At 44.4% G+C, this 22,532-nt stretch overlaps 2 protein-coding genes across 4 annotated transcripts; both read right to left on the bottom strand.

The window, feature by feature from the left end:
* Positions 1-2,995: 2,995 nt before the first annotated feature.
* Positions 2,996-15,565, bottom strand: mdm4 (MDM4 regulator of p53). Of its 3 annotated transcripts, none has more exons than XM_066703210.1 (11): positions 15,398-15,565; positions 12,985-13,081; positions 12,445-12,519; positions 12,038-12,171; positions 11,286-11,335; positions 10,150-10,217; positions 8,878-8,983; positions 8,025-8,185; positions 7,314-7,487; positions 6,702-6,770; positions 2,996-6,348 (listed from the first exon to the last, which is right to left on the bottom strand). In XM_066703210.1, the coding sequence occupies exons 2-11, from the start codon at positions 13,060-13,062 to the stop codon at positions 5,788-5,790; spliced, it is 1,476 nt and encodes a 491-aa protein (XP_066559307.1). In that variant the 5' UTR covers positions 13,063-13,081; positions 15,398-15,565; the 3' UTR covers positions 2,996-5,787. The 3 variants fall into 3 exon arrangements, with proteins under 3 accessions (XP_066559307.1, XP_066559308.1, XP_066559309.1); XM_066703211.1 differs by having other exon boundaries at positions 7,314-7,472; XM_066703212.1 differs by lacking the exon at positions 6,702-6,770.
* Positions 15,566-16,257: 692 nt separating this feature from the next.
* LOC136749185 (adenosine receptor A1) lies at positions 16,258-22,305 on the bottom strand. The gene is made up of 2 exons (XM_066703208.1): positions 21,395-22,305; positions 16,258-18,593 (listed from the first exon to the last, which is right to left on the bottom strand). Exons 1-2 carry the CDS (start codon positions 21,742-21,744, stop codon positions 17,936-17,938), a joined length of 1,008 nt encoding a protein of 335 aa, XP_066559305.1. The 5' UTR covers positions 21,745-22,305; the 3' UTR covers positions 16,258-17,935.
* Positions 22,306-22,532: the final 227 nt, after the last annotated feature.

The raw sequence follows: 22,532 nt of genomic DNA, 5'->3' as shown, positions 1-22,532 counted from the left end.
GGAGTTTCAAGGGAGGTGACAGAGAAGGCGAGGAATGACCAAGAAAAAGAAGAGCCACGGGGTATGTGGGTGGGATCTGAAAGAAGACGCAGGAGCGGAGAGCAGGGGCTTCAGTCAGACATCGCTGAACCTCTTAATCATTTCGATTTGTCTGTCCATAACAATAACTAAGCAGCTGCAATGAGATGTCAATCTGTTAGAGCCTCCTGCGTTTTGCTCCAGTACCGTGTGCTGTGAAGATTAATGACTGTATGCATTAGTTACAGTGGCGCTGTGAAACGGTAGCAGTACGGCGACGAGGAGCGTCATTATTGTCTTCTATAGGGTGTCAGTTTGGCACAGGATTAATAAAACACTGAACTGGATGGGAAGGTCCCATTAGGACGCCTCACTCTTTGCTGAATGGCTCACAAAGACATTTACCTCACCTAGTGATAAACCCTACCTTTACACAGGGTATTTGAGTTCATTACGGAAGCCAGTGCAAATATACACAACTACATTATTAACACCTGAGCTACGCAGGAGCCAAACTATAACATCCTCATCTCCACACAACATTACCGGTGTCAGGACTTCAGCCAGCTGGAGGCCGGGATTACGGGTCCCACGCAGGCTTGCCCGGCACCTGTTACCCGCCGTGCACATGGTTCAAATTTAACACGTCGTAAACCGAAATGGTAAAAGCATTAAATCGAAAAATAAAAACATTCCCGGGGAGCGCTATAAAAGCAGTGCTGTTTGAGGGCCAGTGCTGCATGCAGAAGTCAGTCAATCTCTCTCACTCTCTCTCACACACACACAGACAAGGGAAAAGATAAAGACATTTCATGTTGGGAAACTTGTGCAGCAGGTTAATTAAGCAGCACAAACCTGACCTTATTTCTTATTTATAGCCTCGTTCCTTCTCCCACCGTTCCTCTCCCTCACTCTTTTTCCCCTTCACATGCACCCCCATAGAGAGCAGGCTTTGGTGTTTGGCATCCCTGGAGGGTTTACCGTTGTCCTCCCACGCTCATCACGTGAGGTTTGATACCTACCATCCCCTGACTGCTGGAGTGTGTGTTTGCATGCGTGTGCGTGTGTATGTGAGGGTATGTGTGTGTGCGTGCGTGTGCATGAGTGTGTGAGGGAGGGTGAGTGTGTGTGTGATCTGCTCTATATTACTGCTTGTCAGGCCTGGTTATGTCACCTGAGGGTCCCCCCCCCCATTAGTGCAATGACCTGGTATAGAAAAGGATTAGTAAATGATTAGAGGAGGAACAAGATTTCCTTTTGGGAAACGAGGGCCCGCATCCAGGGAAGGGATCTCATTAAACACGGCACATCTCCACGGGTCCCAGGGGAGGCGTACCGACTCGCACAGAGGCACGAGTAAAAATGATCTTCAAAGCATCGCGGGAGAGAGAGCGTTTAATCCAAATGTTAAATAAATAAATACAAACCTGGTAAATAAATGGTTTCCAGAAATAGTCTCCTTCAGATTTCCTTGATTTAATTGTTTTTCCGATTGCGCGGCTTTTGTTTTTTTTCTCCCTTGCACTTTGCATTTTTTTTTGCGGGCCCATACATGATTCATAGCTGCAGACCCTCCGTAATGAAGTTTTCAGTTACAGTAAGAGGAGACGGCTGAAATTGTTTCCTAGAATCACTTTCATGCAGCGCCGAAGGTAACCGAAAGCGTTTAAGGTCACGAAAGAATCTGTGCTCAGGATATCAAATCAAATTGGGTCGTTTGCTAAAATCACTAAGTGTTCACTTTACTGTTCTCCATCGACTCTCACCAAGAGAATTGAACTTACATAAATAAAACTAAATATTACCACACAAACATTACAGAAAGATTTTTTTTGTAGGTTCCTCCAACTCTGCAAAACGGCTGCGATGGACATTTACTGCCACCTGGTGGATATAAACCGCATTGATGCCGCTGTTTTGACCCAAGCCTACAAACACATTTATTGCTCACACAGGTCAATTAGAAATAAAGCACTCTGTCCATAATCAATCAGCAGCGATTTGAAAGGTATCTAGAGAAACCACAACACTAGAGCAATAGAGATGCCTAACACTGAAATCGGTTTCAAACCAACACATAAACGCCCAATAAAACCAGCTAAATCACAAGTCTCAATTGTCTAATCCGCAAAAACCCCAAAGGAAAAAAGCAAAATGACCTTTCAATCACAGAGTGCTTTAGCAATTCTGTAACAATATGAACCACAATACATCCTGCAGGTGTGCAAACAGCTCTTTTTCAACAGACACTAAAGTAAAGTGAGAATAGTCATATGAAATACTTACAGACCAACTTTTACATAACTAATACATGTTGTTATACCTAATAGATATGTCAACAGACTCATTAAATCCTATGTGTTGTTGTTTTAGGTGTATCTTCTTACTCTCTGGTAGCTGTGAAGTAGAAGTGAAGCTTCTAAACTGAACGAACTTATGGGAAGGTTTAAAAACATGAATTCAATGTGTGCTTCCAAGATACACATTAAAGATTCACTCGAACTCCTCAAATAGTCTCATGTCTGCCCTCTGCTGCGCCGCCACTGCAATGTAAAGGACCCTCTCACAGCGCCGTACGAGACGCCAGCAGCGGGGGCGCCGAGGCACTAAACAAGGGGCGGCCGCAGACCTGCAGATGAGCTCAAGTTCAGCTCGGCCTTGGTGTGGGGAATTTATAATGATCTCCCAGTGAGGAAGTAGCGCACACTCAGACTGTCTCACACTGGGAACAGACAGAAAAGAGAAGAAAGATTATCTGGCGACGCTTCTGTGAGGAGACGGCTTTATTCTTTTGAATTCTGCAGCAGGAAGAGCACCCCTCATAGACCCAGCAGCGTTTCCAAGCTGTTAGCTGGATTTTTACAGCCACTGTTTTCAATGCTACCCCCCAAAAACATGCCATCCACCAGGTCAGACTGAAGACAGAGCAAACAACTAAAAAACTAACAAATAATAATTAATTACAAACAAAAACAAAGCCGGTGTATTTTGTTTATTAAACACATATTTAGAAAACACTGGGAAGTTCAAAACAGGATTAGCACTCATTTTCCAGCAAACACCCTCAAACGGGGTCAAACAATCAAGTACATTTTCAATATGGCAGTGATGATTTTCAACACATAAGACACATTTCAAGAGCCCTGTAGGGAAGACCTTTCCCCCGACAGGGTCACAAACACTGGCAGTGATTGAGCTTTTGATCCAGAGGATGAGACAATAAAACTAGACACCTAGACCCGTGTGGTGCTCGACACAAACGGGTCCAAATACTGTCCGTGCCAGGATAGTGTGGCACCTAAGAGTCAAGAACGCAATAAAACTCCCGTTAAATGGCAGGCCGTTCCAGTTTGGGTTGTACCAGAGAAAATAAGTGGGCCGGTACTGCAAGTCCACATGGCTCTCTTTGAAAACATCATGAAAGTAAGGTTACCATCATGAAAAATGCATGGCCCACATAGCTGTCCGGGTAAGACAGCGCTTTGTCACGGGAAGACTTATTGCCACCCCTGTCCTCGGATACGTAATAAAAACCGTGCTAAATTAACTTCTCAGCCTGGAGCCGAGAATTAGCTGTGAAAAAGTGCTGGGTCAACTTGACCAGGAACAGAAAATAGCAAAGGAACCCAGACCAACCAAAGCAACGCATGTAAAAGGTTGTCAAACATGTGGCAATAAGATACAAAGCGCATTCGTCAGCGCTGAAGCCGCTCTCACGGCAGCATGCCCTTAACGGTTACACAGTAAGCAAACACACACACACAACATAACTGTGGCGAATTCAAGTGCTCCGTTCAATAAAGTCCTTCAGTGCAACAGCTGATGGATGTAGGTGGAATCGTGGTTCAGGACATCCGCCGCCAAAACGGCAGCATTTCGTCAATACTGCTCGTGGCGCTGAATTTGTGAAAGTTGTACGTGAACAGACACCGACTAGATATAGATATCAGGGCGGGGGGGGGTTCAACGGGCTTCAGCGGGGGCTGCTTCAACTGCCCTCCACCTCCTGCCATCCCCATCTTCATCAAAATCTACAGCAGGCTCATACAGCACAAGACAATGAGTCGGTTAACTCATTTAAACGAGTACATAAGCCCAGGGATTATTATTATATCCCCCCCCCCCTACAAGCGTCACAAAAGCACAGCGTTGCATATTAAACAGCCTGCTGGAACTTGACGGCACTATCTGAACTACGCACGCCAGATTTCACAGCCGGCCGCATGCGCAAGCGAGATACTCGCATACGGCACAGAACAGCCTGTCGATCGGTCAACATCACGGAGCGAGAGATTAGACACCCATTATGTTACTCTTTAAAGAAGCTTCAGAGAGCAGATTCATTTTCTAAATCTCCACATACATTATTTTCTTTTATATATACAAAGACAACACTTTTATACAGAAAAAATAAATAGCCGTTAATACTCCCGTCACGTCTGCGGGAGATCTGTACATTTCCCGACTTATCAGCGTCCCGGTGCGAACACCTGTTCTGGCTGAGATCACAGAGAAAAGCTTTCTTTTTCTTCTCGTCGTTGTTCTTGTTTTCCATCTTTCCCTTAAGTTAGAATGGCTCCAGAATTGCAGTGGTCTCTCTGCAGCCGCTCGGGATGGGAGCAGAAATAAATACAAATAAAACCCTGACCCCTGCTGCCTGGACTTCTCTCTCACTTCACACACACACTGCCAAGTCTGTACCTAGAAACTAATGAAAGGACAGCATGTGAGAGAGAGATCTGACTTGTGAGAAAGGTAGCTCCCGTGGTAACGCCAGCTGTTCAAATGGTCATACTGTAAGTGGGGGACAAGCGAGTCTTTAGTGGCCAAATCAGTATTGATTACCAGAGCAGTCTGCCTTCACAGTCCGCCGCCCACAGGCACGCTGGGCCACAAATTAAGCCAAATAAAACTAAACGACGATGGTGTGAGAGAACACAAGCAATTGAGGCAAATTAATCAGCACTTTGTTACAAAGAATAAACACTCTGCCCACAGGAACGGGGAGGGAGACGCTACGTCCAGGGGAACTACGCACAGCAACGAGATCAAAACTGCGGATTCAGGCAGCGATTCTGGAGCACTATTAGTTTAAAAAATATTAAAAAATTGGTCCGATGCACACACAGAAAGCAACCTGTACCTCGCACTCAGATCTCACAGCGTAGCTGCAGAGCGATGTCTGGTTGTGGCCAGCCTCAGCCACGGAGGTGGGAGGGGAGGCAAAGCCAGTGGCAGGAAGTGAGAATTGTCCAACAGTAAAGAATAGATAAATATTTACACAAGACTGACAACCACACCCCTCAAAGTTAAGTTTTGGAGAACAGCCATCAGCACCACCAGACTCACTCACACACTCAAATCTTTGGCACTGATTTTTAAGCATGTCAATTCAATACTGCTCTCTTACGGGGGTGAAATACATGCAGACTGAAAGCTGAAGGGGGGGTTTTGCTTCTGTTGGGAAGGGTCAGCCGGTTTGTTCTGTCTGGACAGCGAGAAAACCATCGGAGGCTTCCACAATAAATAAATAAATACCTTCCAGATTCTTTACATAAAAAAAAAAAAAAAAAAGTGTTGTCCATATTAATTATTGAAAAATTAAATTAAAAACATCTCTGTACCATATTCCAGGCGTGCCATCAAGTCCAACAAAATAAATTAATCAATAAACCAAAACAAAAAGCAATGAGAGACACAGGGAAGTGAATGTACAGGAGCAGAGAGAGAGAGAGAGAGATGTGTAGAAAGGAGGAGCGCATGAGGGCACTAGGCGATGAACGTCTTGATGACCTTCTGGATGATCTGGCCGCAGCCCGGGCAGGGCGCGTGGACCTTGTGCAGCTTGCGGGCGCAGGAGAAGCAGGTGATCAGGTGGCCCGTGCGGCCGTGGATGATGTTGCCGTTGCGGGGGCGCACCCGGCACAGCTTACACGGCTCCAGGACGGCCTCCTGCCGGCTGCCCGTCCCCGCCGCCTCGTCCAGCAGCTCCTGGCTGTCCGAGCTCTCGCCCCCGGTCGGGCCCGAGTAGCGGGGGTTCAGGTGGCGTGGCAGGCGGCCCTTCCCTTTGCCCGGGGGCTGCGGCCGCTCCAAGCAGTGGGATGGGAGGATCACGGGGTCCGACACCGTGCGGGGGCAGTCCGGCACGTCGACACCGTCGTCCTCTGCATCCTCCTGCGCCCCCATGCCGGCGGGGATGTCTGGCACCGAGAGGGAGTGAACGAGACGAGGGCAGTCCTTGAACCAGTCCTTGCGCAGCGCCCAGCAGCGGACGCAGTAGCGCTGAATCGGGGAGTTGTATTTGCGGCACTCGGTGCACTGCCAGGCGTCCTGTGGGGGGACAGGGAGAGGAAGAGGCGTGCTGAGGACTGGGCCGCACTTAAAGGACACAAAATATTAACCACATAGAATGTCAGCAAAACCATTATTAACACCCAGACCTGCTGTGCAACGCATGCCGTTGTTATCCCCCCCCCCCCCCAAAGTGATGGAAAGAAACACTGAGAGACATGTCAACAACTGGAAAGCTTAAACCTCAGCATCAACTCATGCATTTTATAAATCAAGAACAAACAAACAAAAACAAAAAAAAAAGGTGCCCACTGGTTTTGCCTGGTAAGACCAATACAAAAATGCAAGCAGGAACTAGGCAGCGCTGGCCGGGTTAAGGAAGGCAGACGGACCTGTGTGGAGATCTCGGTGTCCGTGTCGTCACTCAGACACTGAGTGTCGTCGTCCAGACTGTCCTGCATCTGCAAACACACACACCGTGAGGCTCCGTGCAGCAGGCGTGCCGAGCACAGCCAGCCTGTGACACACCTCAGTGCAAGACTCTCCGCTGGCGGTGCAATGAAGTCACAATCGGGAGACTGATCTCAACCCACAATGCCACGGAGAGAGCGCTGAATCTGATAGCAGGCGGGCTCAAGACGGGCCCGTTTTGCACGGTTCTGCAGCGCACCGCGTTGTGCCGAACTGGTGCACTGCAGGCACGCAGCGCTGCTGAGAGCCAGGGCCTGGGACTAATTCACTACACGTGTGAACCGGAGGGACGCGGTGCCCGTGGGGTTTTGCAAGATGAAGGGAAAGCGGATGGAGGAGGTGGAGAGGAAGCGGTTCAGTGTTTGTTACCAAATGTTATCACAGTGTGAAGATAAGGGCCTTCAGGGTGCTGCACAGGCCTTTCTTCTCCAGGTCTACGCACATGCCATTTTAAGATATCGCCTGGCATCAGTTAGATGATGCACAGAGAGCAGGATGGTAGGAAAAGCACAGATAAAAGAGTACCAACAAACCTCTCTGTCCTCCTTGCCCGTGTCCTTCTCGTCCTCCTCTCCCTCACTCCCTCGCTCCAAGGCCGCCTCCTTCATCTCCACGCTGACCTGCTCGCTCTCGGCCTCGTTCAGGAACCACAGGTCGTCGGTCGTGTCTGAGACGATGGCCGTGTCTTCGTCCTGGCCGAGGGAAACCTGTCTGCTCAGTCTAGATGTGTGAGGAACCTGCTGTTCACTCCCCCGCCCTGTCCCTTTTCATTAATTAAAATGCTTTAAAACTCGAGTGGATTTGAACGCACCATGCATGACATTCAAGAGTTATATTTACCACTCAAAGTGGCAGATAAATCCAGATTTGTATTAAACAACTTTCACCAATAATCCTCATTAATTGTCTTTTAATCTCGACCAGTCTTGCCCCAACAAAGCTGCTGTAAAGCATCTTGACACAAACGGGGACCAGCTGCCAAGAAGAAATGACAATTAACACTCTGTCTGGGAGGGGGGGCAGCCCTGTTCCTAGAGAGCCACAATCCTGCAGGTTTGCCAGGTTTATCTAAATCACCAATTGCTGAATAACCTCAACACGGGGACATTCTGCATAATTAAGACCCACAATTGGCTCAATTAAGCAGTTAACGAACTGGATTAAAGAAAAACCTGTGGCTCTGTGCGTTCTGCCGATACTCATTAAGTGCCGTGTCTGGCATCAGGACCCTTCCGTCTTCCTACCTGGTTGGTGTTGATATCCGTGGAGCCGTTGCTCTTGCGCCCATAGTTACTGCGCAGGTTTCCCAGAAACCACCAGGGCAACCCGGACAGGTCCCACTCTTCCAGACTGAAGTCCAGCTTGGGCCGTTTGCACGCAGACCTGGGCAGGCCGTCCAGGGAGTCTGCGGGGATGGAAATCACAGACTCTTAAAACTTGTTTAAAGCAAAGAAAGAATATGCATATGAAACAAAGACGACACTGAAAAGAGCTAAATATTTGCCAGTATTACAGGTGAAATCATTTTGATCATTTTTATTTTTAAAAAAGTGAAATATTTTATGATTGATTTAAATGACAGGTAGTAAATGTGTTAGAGCTGAAAAACTTCCGCTCAGTCCTAAAATTAAATTTACAACTTTTATTACTTTTATTTCACTTTCAAAACTATAACAATTCCGTGAGTCAGACAAACTGTTGAGATGCAAACGTTACTACTGAACATTGTTAGGTAGTAGCGCTGCGATGATCACCAGCAAGACTGAGAATACGGTCACTTTGTGCTAGCAAATAGTTTTTTTGTATATTTTAATAATGGTTTTACTAGTTTTAGGATAGCACTGCTAATGGAAGTCAAATGGTTGCAAAACGCTGACTCTCAAAAGCCGGACGCACAGAATTAAAAAGGTTTCCGTGGATTCCAATGACTCTGGGCGAGTAAGAAATCAAGATAAAATGCCAAAATACCAAAAATATCCCTTTTAAGCAGATGGGTGCCATGTGAGATGCCGGCGTTCGCTTTCAACACCCTTTACTGCAACGATTTCGCCCCTTGCACCCCCTCATCTCCCAAGGGAAGCTAAAAACATAAGTTACCTCCGTCGGTCTCCCTTTGCCGGCGCTGTGAGGTAGACTGTGACGTGGACGCGCCCGTCCCCGCCGCCGTCAGGTCCTGGGTCAGCTTGCAGTCGCCGCTAGATGTCTGGTTGTCGGTGGAGAGAGGAAGTAGGAGCCATGTTAGCAAACCGGACCCTGAGAGCAAAGACGAGGGGACATAGTAGCTCTTCCAGGTCAGAGACCCCCGAGTGCAGCAGCAATGGGCCACACTTGTGTTGGAGGGATTGGTGAGAGTGGGTTGTGGGGGGCACTGTCTACTGGCAACAGAAGACTAAGGAGCGTTTTAGTCAACTTGACAAAAGGAATTGCATTAAGACTACAGAACCACTGTGGAGACGTTTAGCTGACTCACACCGATTAAGTTCATTAGAGAGGTGATTCGGGTATGTGGCATAATCGAAATCCCTGCTTTATTAAGGTGTGGCACCGCGATAAGTCTCCTCATGACTCAGCACACAAGCACACTATTAGGACACAGCTAATTAAATAAAAATTAAAAACATGGCAATTGTAAAGTGACTACACCTTATTTACACCCTGCCAAAAAGCGGTCAGTATCTTGGAGGAAAAAAATTGAAAAATAAGTGTTATTCTAACCGAACTACGGAAACCACCAAGGCGTAGTCACTTTAAATGATGGCACACCCGACTGCCATGTGTCACTCACCGCCATCGAGGACGAAAACCACGAATTCTGACAAAAACAAGACTGAGAGCAGACGTGTTGCAAAAGGTCTCATCTCTTCATTTCGCCGGAGGGATACCAGGGTTTAGGTGATAGGAATGGGGGGAGGCGCTGAGTGGAAGAGAAGCTACTACACCCCCGAGAGTGAGTGAAGCAGAGAAGAGGACTCTGGGAGACAAACAGAGACAGGTACTCTGTCCCCCATCGGCCGGGAATCCCTGGTGGCTTCCTGAAAGAAGAGCAGGCCGTTTCTCCATCGCAAACCACCAGAAGACCCCCGCGATGGGGAGGTACAGAGACGGTGCCACTCTGTACAGTGAAACCAACGAGGGAGAGACAGCATTCATCTCTGTCACGGCAAACAATCACCTGCCTGACGGATCCTGGTATGATGATCTGATTTCTTCCGTGAAAGATTTCTTCAGGAACTGAACTGCCCTGCGATCACAGTTTAGGCCAAATGACAGCAAGCGTTCCTGACATAACTACAAAATTGAGCCCAAAAGTTGTTTGCCGTGAGAAAGTGCCGAACCCGTCTCTCCGAAGCACCATGCTGGACTTTTTACCTGACCGGGATCTTCGCTCGCCGTCTCATGATTTGAATCCTTGGCGACAGAAAGAGTCTTTGCAGCGTCTGCGTTTCAGATAAGACACAGAAACAACAACAACAACGGAAAAAAAAAAGTGGGAAAAAAAAAAAAAAAAAAAAAAAAAAAAAAACCTTTCCCCATGATTATCTCAGAACACAACCCGTCAGATCTCACACACACACTGCCACTGAGCAGGGCTCCGCCAAACACGCACACTCACCCAGGAAAACCACGTTCGCATCAGAAAGGACAAAATAAGAAAAGCACAATCTCTCGGGGCCCTGCTCCTGTTGAGAGCCAGCACTCATCTCTCTCTCACTACAGCCCCAGACACCCAGTCCAGTTCACACAATGACATCACACACCCGGTCCTGACCGGCCAATGGACAAGAGGGGCAGAGACGGCGCTGCGCCAGTGTGGGTTTGAACTGGGAAGCTACTGAACATCTTGACATTTCCTCTCCGTGAGATCAGTGGGCGACTCTGCGTGGCCAAGCGGAAGACCACAACACATGTGCACTTACCTGTTGTGTAACGTGTTCCTCCCCGCTGGCCACGCATTTTACATGGGTACTACACTAGTGGCGCAAAACTATTTCTGGAGTGCATTTTTTATTTTTATTTTGAATGACTGCAGACTTGGTCACAGGATTTATGATCTAAATATGATCTCACACCGTGTTTCACAACACTAGTCTTGGGGAATCACTATCCTATCTCAGGTTTGAGTTTTTCCACAAGGCCTATAGCTTAAGAGAAGAAAATTTAGATTTTTTTTCTTTTGGTATATATCTTCTTTGACGGCAGATGGCTTTAACTCCCTGAACATACTGCTATTAAAACAATCTAGGTAAGATGAATGATTAGGACTGTTTTCTGGGCTATAGTTCTCTAAAACGAGTCTAAAATGCCTCTATTCAAACACTGAGGAAAAAAAAATACAATCCCTACATTTTCTCTGCATGCATTTACACACACAACAGAATCTCCGACATACATTACCAGACACTTTTTTGCTTGCAGAGCTTGGTATTTTAATTTTGGCCTGAGAACCTGTTTTATTGTTTCTTTTGGGTCTTTATTTAGAGAACAGACTTGAAGGTAATGCTTACCTGTGCAATTTAGAACAATTAAATTCTTCTTCAGCATCTCGTAGACAGGACTGTGAACCGAAGAGGGAAATTCAATGTTAATTCAATGTTTCTGTACACAACGTTCAAAGTACAGTGTGGTTCCCTTGCGCATCACGTTTTGACTGGATCATAACAAACTAAACGTATTTTCCTTGAGTTTTTCACATTACAAAGGATGTTCACACACCAAAGAAAAAAATCCATTAAAAAGTGAAATTAATATTTAAATTAATCAATGTCTTCATTTATTTCAACATTTGTTCATTCAATTTCATTCAAGGAAAAAAAAAAGGCCTCTCTCTACAAACACCTAAAGTATTTTAATCTTCAGTCACATGGCACTATCAGCTGTTTTCTGATTGGCCAATGAGGCGCTTCATACCGCCCACAGGCTTGATTGACAGTGTGATTCCATCATATTGAAATGTAAACAGAAGTAAAGAAGGCACTTTGAAATGATAAAAGCGACTTCGAAAAGGAGATGCAAGAGCAGGAATGTATATCCAATAAAGATTTAGAAATCATTGCTGAAATAAATTAATAACATACATCTGATATCAATTTATTTACTCATTTATGTACTCGTATCCACATGTATTAATTTAAAGGTTTGATGTGGAATATTCTCCACAGTACATCAGACACAGTAATTGATTGATCAACTGATTGATTGTACATCAGTTTGGAGGAGAGATCAGACACACACGGGCTTCACGGCAGCCCACCCTCACCTGGGGTTTTTGACGGAGAAGCTGCCCACCTGCAGCAGCTCTCCCAGGGGGTCGTCCTGGCAGTGGACAATGTGCTGCCTCTGCTTGTCATACAGCTGCCTTGCCATGATGTATTGGCCCAGGTAGTGCATCACCTGCCAAAGACCACACAGCCGGGTTACTGGCGGCACTGAAGATACAGACTGTATACAACATGCGCACAAAGAAAACGCTTCTATATTGGAAACTCCACGGCGCTGGGAAATCAGTCATTTAATTACTTCCCTCAACAGTTTATAATGTATATAAATTACAAAATTCACTCATTTCTACAACCAAATCGGCAATTACATAAATCTTTAGATAATCAAAAATCAGCTGTGTTGTGTGTGTCAGAGTGTTTATCAGGGTCTCTGTGCCACCCATACCTCCTTCAGTGTGAAAGTGTCTTCCTGAGCACCAGCGACATGCAGAATCTGCAGGAGTGGGGCTTTGGGCTGGACCTGCAACACAGAAAGCACCGACATCAACAGAAGACCACAACAGACCTCACAACACCACAGAAGGCAAAAAAGTCATTATTTTAACAACACAGGAATGACCAGGTCATGAATACAATGTGTTCAGAACAGGGTTTGCAATTTTAACCAAAAGGAGTGTATGTGTATGCATGTGTATATATACTGATTCATAAATATCACACTGCAATCACTAACTTTAGTTACACCAAGTACTAAAACATCACCCATGCAAATGAATAGGACAGAAATAAAGATACGCAGTTCTTCTTTATAAAGTCTGGAGGTAACCCAAGACACTATAACGCGCCTAACAGCTCACCACATCCTCCTCCAGTGGTGTGATACAGAAAATGATATTATCGTGAGAAAATCTCTGACTAGCGGCCCATGGGGGTTTCTCATTTGTTCTCTGAACTTCAACGGTTTGCCACAAACATGTGCTCTCACCTGGCTCCCCTCCCCGGGCAGCAGTCTGGACGCCGGGCTGGACACTGGGTGCTGCGCTGAGGTTGACGCGGTCGTCATGGCTGGCAGTGAAATAGTTCTGAGAAAGTTAATAAAATGCACTTTACATATACAGGCAAAGAAGCAGAGCAGAAATAGCACAATTTTCCCACAACTGTCAATTCCCATTGAAACTAAATGAAAAGCTTGTTCCTGAAACAGGACACACAACAACGAAACATGGCGACATGGCCTCAACCATTACCAGCTAATGGATCACAGAAAAAAGAATATTAATTATGGAACAGTCTATCTAATTTGCAGGGATATTTAAAAAAAAAAAAAAAAAAAAAGAGGAAGGGAGGACAGTTGAGAGGCTGCTGACAGGAAGCAGCACCAGAGATGCCACCTGTACAAAACGGGTTTCCAAAACATGTCTGCCTGCCAGTGAGCTCGAAATCACAATGTGTGGAGCGCAGGTGGTGTGTGCAGGCAGTGCTGCTCCAACATGCCCAGGCAAGCACACACACATGTGCTCCTGACTCCATAGTCAGTTAGTTAGGAGAGGGGACAGCTGAGTGAGTCACTGACCACCATCCAGAGACGTTACCAGACTGAAACTCACTGGTGGGACCCGTGCCTTTTTTAAGTGAAGGATTAATTTCATGTCACACCACCTACTCATACACTGGTCACCATTTCTCTAAATAACAAAGCCACCACTTAATGACGGATGATTGCCTTTTTTTTTTTATTATTTTATGAGAATGGTTATGAGGTGACTACCCTTAAAATGACTCAGACAGGAACAATGACTTACAGCCATGTAGTTAAAGGGGACTCAATCCTTTCAAGATTAAAATCTGGGATGGATTAGCTACTAGGCTAGATATCATACAAGTGGCCTTCTCCCCTCCACATTTGTTATTTCATTGCGGCAGGCTGCCCTTACGTTTTAGTGAGCTGCCCTGCAGATGGCAGCCTACACCCTCCTGATCACACCAGCTAACACGGACACCGCCAGAGCCCACTGAAACACTGCCACACGTGTCTCCAGCCACAACATGCTTATGCATGTTTTATCATAAATATGTAATTAATATGTATGTTCATATGATTTACACATTCAATTTAAGGCATTTCAAATTTACTAAAACGATTCCAACACAAATCGCCCTGCCTTTGCCACCACAGTTTTATGCTTCAAACCTAAATGTGGTCACGACCCCGGGTTGGAAAAAACACTCTTTTGGAAATGGATTTCATTTCTTTTTCAAACAGCCCCACCCCAGAAACCACCCATCTTTAATCTTTAATCTGCAGTGGGTCTGCAGGACAGCGGTGGTGACGGATGTGTCGGCCTGGCAATGCACGACCAATGCACCCTTTCCCAACAACAACGTGGTGATGACTGCACATAACACACAATATCGCAGAATATTTTCAGATTTCTCTAGATCACAGAAAGCAGAATAAGCAAAACTGAGCTGATGCACCTCTTCCATTTAAACGAAACAAATGTTATTCGAGAACTACAATTAGTGTGTTCAGCAGGAAATGCTTAATTGTTACAACAAAAACGCCGCCTCCAATATTATTCATAACTAGAATTTACATGCAACGTTTCGGCTTCCGCCGGTTTCAGATTTTATAAGGCATTTGCAGTTTAAATGCATGTGTCACTGAATGTGTGCAAGTTAATGTCACTGCAGTGCAGCATACATTTGAAGTTTGCATGCTGGTGTTATCCGTTTAGTAGCCTATACATCTGTAGATTGCAGGCGTGTGCTATGTTGTGTGTGCACTTGTATTTCAATTAATTGTAGCATATAATAATATATGCATGGATAGCAGGCCAATTCTCTGACCCACATACATGACTAAGCTGCATGCAAGTTATACAATCTCGAAGACATTCAATCACAGGGTTTAGAGTTACTGGACTTTGTTATTTCGTAAATTGTGTATAACGTATTGTTTAATAAAAGAGATGTACGTAGTAATCGACGCACAGGGTTAACACGGGGGACACGTCTGCAGCAAGTGGAGCAGATATGGCGCGAACATTTGTGTCACTGATGTCTGTATCGACTTCCTGGACTGTAATAATATGTGACAATGCAATAATATCGCAAAACATATATCGTTTAGGAACCGCGCAGCGCGGCCATGACGCAGCACGCACTGGGCACGGGGAAGGGCGGGAATGAGCATTTTAACATTCAACAGCTGCACCAAAAACACCTTTATTATTGTACTGCTAAAACAAAATCCGCCTAATAGTAACAACTAGCTGCCCTAGTTGAGCAAAGACACGTTACTGTGTAGTGCGATGCTAATTCAAACAGAAGTCATGCAAACACCACGTCGGGCTGCGCTGATGCCGCTTTCGGGATGTTTCAATGAAGAGACTCACCTGTACGCGGCTCGTTCTTGGTCCTACATCTTACTTATGAACTGAACCAGCCGCGGCGTGTGTCTGCTCCGGGGATCCGCCCTGGCGTCGCTCAATCCCGCGTATCTGCCGTGAACCCGCCGTACAGGCCCCTCCGCGTCTCCATGGAGCTGCAGGCAACATGGCGGACGTCCGCTTCCGGGTCAAGGCCTGCGTCGGACGCTGTACTTCCGGGTAGCCGCAGCCTTCGTGTTTCTTCGTCTTTTTTAAATTTAATTGTATTAAATGTTTTTATTAACAAGTTAAACAATTAAATATACAAAACAAGAGGATGTTAATTCAAATAACAATAGAAGCAAACGTTATACATTTCCATGTGTATTCTCTTTCTCCCCAAATAAGTCAAAAGACTCAAGTTTTTTATTTTTCACTTGTTTTTATGGTGTTTTAAATTATCCATAATTTGTTGTTTGATTTGGCCACTTTATGTTATGAGTATGGTATCTTCCACAAATTAATTATGTGTGCTAATTCCAGTTTTATATTTTGTTGGAATTACATTTTTAAAAAGCACCACCATTAAACCATACAGATAAATCTAATTTCCTTAAAATAAAGTTGTATACCATTCCAACATATTTTCGTATATATACATTGGTAAAATAAAGGACAAATAGTCTTGTTTCTTCATCTTTAGACTGCATTTCAGATTTTCATGGACACTCCTTTAAATCCAGATTTTAAAAACTTATAAAGCAGAACATTTAGGCTACTTTTTTATAACCAATAATTATTTAAAGCAAATGTTAGCCCATTCTTACTCTACTGTATATTTACATTTCTAATTGAAACAAATATATCTGAAAAGGCAGAATTTTATGTATTTATTTATTTATTTATTTATTTATTTAAGTATACAAAATTCACACAAGCCACACACATCCCAACATGAGAGAACAAAAAGCATCTTTAAAAACAAAATCAAGAAATTTGAAAGAAAAAAGGCAATCACTTATCAAGCAATTAAACACATTTACCCCCTTTTTAAGCATAAAACAAAACCAGAACTGCAAACAAAGACCTAAATATGATTTTTTTAAAGTATATAATTATGAACAATTTGTCAATATATGAAATGCATACATTGTGCAACTTCAAAATGATCCACCATTAACACAGAGGAAATGATAAAATAACTGATTTTAATATATAAGGTAGACAATGTTTTGACTCACAACGTCATGAGTTTTTCACTATGACTCAAATGTACCAAGACATCTTGTTTCCCAGTAATTAGAAAGTGAAAACTCAAGGGTACCCCATCACTTTTCACCTATTTATTTGATTTATTTATTTCCAAACACAATTAAAAAAAACATTACGGTAGCTATAATAATAAAATAATAAAATGAGAATGGAAAAATTGCAAGTTATATATTCCAACACCTGCTTATTTTTGTGTGTGTGGTTATGATACAAATGAGTTGGTATACGTAACTTTTCCATTACTGGCGTTGCAAGTGAGAATCACGCATTTGTAAAACTAATTCTAAGCACAACTTTGCAGACACTGGCATGTGTAATGCTATTCTGACCGACAGCTTTCTGACCGAGGATCTTTCAAATCAGCCACCGCAGGACTTGAAAACGGTGATTCTGTAGTGCTATATTTAGAGAGATGTGCTGTTTGAGAGGGGGGTTTCAGTTTCCACAATGGTGCCCAATGTGGTCTCTATAGCAGGAGCACTATTAGAAGTGGCTAAAGTAAGAAATGGAATTAAAAAATCATTTAAAAAACAAAAACACCCCGCCTGTGAGATTCTCCTCGAGGGAGACTGTTTGATCGGAGTCTGCCAGTGCGCTGCAACAGGGGCTTCACCCAGGAGCGTGTTCAGAAACTCACTGCCTCATTAGTCCCACGTCCGCTGTTGTCTAGAAACATGCCTATGCAAGCCAAGGTTTTGTCAGATGCTCAGAAGGTTATGTTCTCTTAAGACGGACAAATAAACGGACAAAGAACAAAGAATAACATGTTTTTGGAAATGCATTTTCATTAAATGGAATAGGATACCCTCTAATGGATAAACCAACTAAAGGGAAAAGTAGACAATATCATCCATCTGCATACAGTCCATAGTCATACATGTGGTTTTAAACATACTTCATTTTATTTATATGGAATAATGAACAACATGATGATTTTATATATATCAGAGGAAGGCTGGATATTTTTATTGCTTTTACTTCTGTTTCTGTGTATGCAGATGTATAGCTGCTTATACATATACAAAAAGGAGAAATTCATTTAGAGAAACTGCTATTAGTTCTATCTAAAAACAAACAGCTTCGACAAAAAAAATGTATTTATTGCTCTAGGTTTTGTGGTGGAGGGGTTTCATTTCCTCTGTCCTCCTTGGTGTGGTGTTCTCTCTCCTCTGTCCGCCCTCGCAATTTCACCCACACCAGGACTCAAAGTAGCCGGACCCACACCACCCGACGTACAGCAGTTGTGTGCGCTGTGTATGAGAGGTGGCCCTGGCGCTCACGGCCAGGCTCGGCTCAGACGCTGTCCGACTTCTCCGCCCCCAGCGAGTGCAGGGTGCAGGACTGGGGCAGAGAGCTGTCCAGGCTGTTCCGCCTCACAAAGTAATGCCGCCAGATCTTCAGCACGGTCAGCCTGAACTTGCGGATCTTGAAGGTGTAGACGATGGGGTTGACTGCCGAGTTGGCGTGGCTCATGAGGATGCCGAGGTAGAGGACGGCCTTGGGGACCTGACAGTGGGGGCAGAAGAAGCTCACTGAGTTAATGATGGGCAGCGGGATCCAGCAGATGGCAAAGAGCAGCAGCACCAGCGCCAGAGAACTGGCCAGTTTCATCTCCTTCTGGTAGTACTTCCTGTTTGCCTTGCATGCCACTTGGCTGTGGCTCAGCTGCCTCCGGATGGTGGTGAAGACCAGGATGTAGAGGCCAGTCATCAGCACCAAGGGGCTGAAGATCAGCCCAAAGAAGTTGAAGTAAATCACGTACTCCATACTCATCACCAGTGGGAAGGAACACACCATGGAGCCACTGGCAGTCCCATTGGGCTGGTCCAGGTCCTTCAGATTGGCTCTGTTGTTCCAGCCCAACATGGGCAGCAAACCCAAGATAGTTGGCAGAACCCAACAGACTGCCACCGCCAGGCAGGCGCAGCGGGTGTCCATCATGGAGCGGTACCTGCAGAGTAACAAAGAGGAGGAAACATTTCAGACATCACAACGATCTGCTGCAGCTTTGAAGAACATGTTGAAAAATAAGTCCATTTACCCCACGATCACTCATCCATTTGCAATGAGTTTATTCCCACAAGAATGGCATCCAGCCTTTTGTTGTCAGAGCCCAGCGGAAAGTCACTGAGGCTTTTTCAACTCCCCCCCACTCTGGGTGTAAACCACAACACTGGTGTAAGAATACCAGCAGTGAATTGTCCTTTCAGACAACTAATTAATTGACAAAATGACTTATTGTCATTTTCAGGACTTGATCAATCTTCACTTAGATAGCAACACATTAGAATCAGAAAGAAAATCAGCTTAACACTAGTTTAATAAATCAATAAATGGCGTGTGTGTTTTGATTTGCAGCGTAATTAAAATGACCCTCTAATGTTTGACTGAAATATGAAGCTGAGGAAAATTGGCCAATTTGAATACTAATGAAGTGAATCTCTGTGGTGAATCACCGAACCTGAGAGTTTTCTGAAAACCATGAGAAATAACTGTAAAGAGAGACAAAAGATAAGGTTTCATTCTTTCGCGATTAAGTTTCTCAAAAGGAGACCTGTCACGCAATATTTCTCTCAGTTCAGCTCAGTGGTTTCCCCAGTGCTCGGTAGCTGTGGACGAGAGCTTGGTTTCAGCTGCACAATGTGGCATTATAGCTGTATCACCTACACAGGCTCCTCTCCAAAACATCTGCTCTGCCTAGTTCTACTGAAGGGGAAGAAAGAAAAAGAAAGAAAGAAAAATGTAGGACTCACACACCACTCAGTCAGGGAATCTTTGTAGAATCAGTTGATGTGAGAGGGGTAATACTACATAAATATATATAAACAAGTCAAATTATACGTTTTATAATTTGTATTTTTACAAGACTTATAATAATAATAATAATAATAATAATAATAATAATAATAATAATAATAATAATATTAAGGACATCCCATGCTAATAACTTTTTTGTACCCTTGGCACACTTAAAAGTTATAACTTCGACACTGTCCAATTGAACAAATTATCATATGTTGGGACATGGACACCTTAATCAAGATGCTTTCTTGGATTAATCTAAAATGTAAACCTTGCCGATAAAGTGATTGTATTGATCAATTTCAAAGTCATCCAACCGTCGAGCTTTGATATTTTTACCTTAAAGTAAACCTAAAGGCTTGATGCAAAGTGAGACTTAAGCATTATGCTGATCGACTGAGTACCAATATTTAGAAATCATATTTCAAATCGAAATGTATTGTGTGTATTTCATGTGAATCAGACCGGCGGGTTTAGCGGAGAGATATCCGTGCGGACCGCAATAAGGTCCGTCTATTGATTCATCCATGCGTTTATATCCAAATGCATTTAATAATTTCGTTCAGAAATGGGTCATATTCCCAATATTAATCACACAACGATAATACAGTGAAGCCATTTCTAAACCCTCAGTGTTCACCTCTGTCCCAAAGCACCTTCGTGACTGAAGTCTTCGTGACATTGAGTCGCTCATGAGCTTTTCTGTGGGCAGATTGAAGTGCTGGTAGTAATTTCTAGATTTCAGTGGGAAACCGTGAAAACACGCAATAATGTCCCTGGACGCGGCGCGCAGTGAACAGCTGTCTGTCTGTGTGTGTGTGTGTGTGTGTGTGTCTCTGAATGTGTCTGTCTGTCTGTCTGTGTGTGTGTGTGTGTCTCTGAATGTGTCTGTCTGTCTGTCTGTCTGTATGTATGTGTGTGTGTCTCTGAATGTGTCTGTCTGTCTGTCTGTGTGTGTGTGTGTGTGTGTGTGTCTGAATGTGTCTGTCTGTCTGTCTGTGTGTGTGTGTGTGTATGTGTGTGTGTGTCTGTCTCTGAATGTGTCTGTCTGTCTGTCTGTCTGTATGTATGTGTATGTGTGTGTGTGTCTGTCTCTGAATGTGTCTGTATGTCAGATCAGACGCTTCGTTCCAGACAGCAGCCCGCGGTCGAGCGGTAAGCGATACATCACTGCTAATGATAATCACATTGAGAACAGGTTCATAATAATACTATTATTATTATTATTATTATTATTATTATTATTATTATTATTAACAATAATAATAATAATAATAAACAACAACAACAACACTACTACTACTAATTATTATTATTATTATTATTATTATTATTATAAAATAATAATAATAACAACAACAATACTACTACTACTACTACTACTAATTATTATTATTATTATAAAATAATAATAATAATAATAATAATAAACAACAACAACAACACTACTACTACTACTACTACTAATAATAATAATAATAATAATAATAATAATAATAACAATAATAACAACAATAATAATAATGTACATTAGTTCCTCAATGCATTGATCATCGAAATTAAATTAAAAATTGATTCAGTATCCTACAATTCGTCTTCTTGAAATATGCATATAAAAAGACAACTAATTCGATAGATAAATGTGTAAAAGCTTCTGCGGTTGTTTTGTTCGGCATTGCAGCAGCAACTAGGTTTTTTTTCCAAATAGCGCTTCTACTAAACGCACATTATGTGGTGAACTTTGGTAAAAATGTATTATTAGAAACCATCCATCAAACAGTCCCGCACACAGATGTCGGATACTGGACACACACGCGATGGCAGCCTAATAATGCCGATGCGACACAGATGTGACAGCTGGCAGCGGCGCTACATGCGGCCGCTCAGCACTGCGGCGGTGCCAGGGTCGGTGCCAGGGTCGGTGCCAGGGTCGGTGCCAGCGGCGCTCACCGGACGGGCGTCCTGACGCGCAGGTACCGGTCCACCGCGATGGCCAGCAGCGACAGGATGGAGCACTGCGTCAGCACGCACAGCAGGCAGCAGCCCAGCAGGCAGGCGTGGAAGGGCATGCGGACCCCCAGGCTGATGAGCATGGCGACGGGGATGGCCACTGCGCCCACGGCGATGTCCGCCACGGCCAGGGACACGATGAGGTAGAAGGTGGTGTCCCGCAGAGCCTGGTTCAGCTTGACCGCCCACACCACCAGCGCGTTGCCCAGCAGAGAGGCCAGGGCGATGCAGGCCTCGGCCGCCAGGTAGGCCAAGTCCAGGGGGTCCAGGGCCGCGTCTCCGGGGTCCATCCTGAGGGGAGAGGGTCTCCGCCTGAGCGCACTGGCAAGTACCTAAATAGCAAATCTCCTACTCGCCTGCTCTCAAATGAAACACGCTTCCAACATCACATATAGTTATACTTGGCAATTAATTGTCTTCTTATTTAATATGAATAAATCGAGTTGAAACAGTTCTTATCATTCAGATCACCACTAATTAAGGTGTCTCATAGGTCCATAATCTTCAAGGAAGAAACAAAGTCCATAACTGTTTGGAATTGATCCATTGAGCCCGATGTGAGCCACACGCAGGACAGTCAAAATGCGCAAAAGTCGCAAAACGAAAGTTTCTGGAGTGGAGAAAAAGCAGAAATCAGATCCACAGGCTTGGCTGAGGGTTATTCTGCTGAACTCACACCCGCTCTTTTCGTCTCCCTCCCCATTGATGTCGTCCTGGCACAGTTATACTGAAAACATTCAGAGAAAGTGTGCGAACAGCCCATATAGGTGTAGATGAAAGTGTCATTTTCCCTAATACCTAGTGCCGAAAGAGCTTTAATAGTGTGAACAGTATTTCCTGTTGGTGGGCACATGTACACTGGGAGGGACTTCAGTGCAGCGGCTACAGCGTGCAGTGTGAGAGTCGTCTTCTTTCCCACACATTGTACATGCACACACAGACACACACACATGCTGTACATGCACACACAGACACACACACATGCTGTACATGCACACACAGACACACACACATGCTGTACATGCACAGTGACGCTTCTAGCTTGTATGGCTCCCCAACAACAATAAAAAGCACCATT

The sequence above is a fragment of the Amia ocellicauda genome, chromosome 5 (genome assembly GCF_036373705.1).
Source record: "Amia ocellicauda isolate fAmiCal2 chromosome 5, fAmiCal2.hap1, whole genome shotgun sequence".
Lineage (NCBI taxonomy): Eukaryota > Metazoa > Chordata > Actinopteri > Amiiformes > Amiidae > Amia > Amia ocellicauda.
The sequence above is the reverse complement of the archived record's forward strand: the minus strand, read 5'-3'. Positions and strand labels throughout refer to the sequence as shown.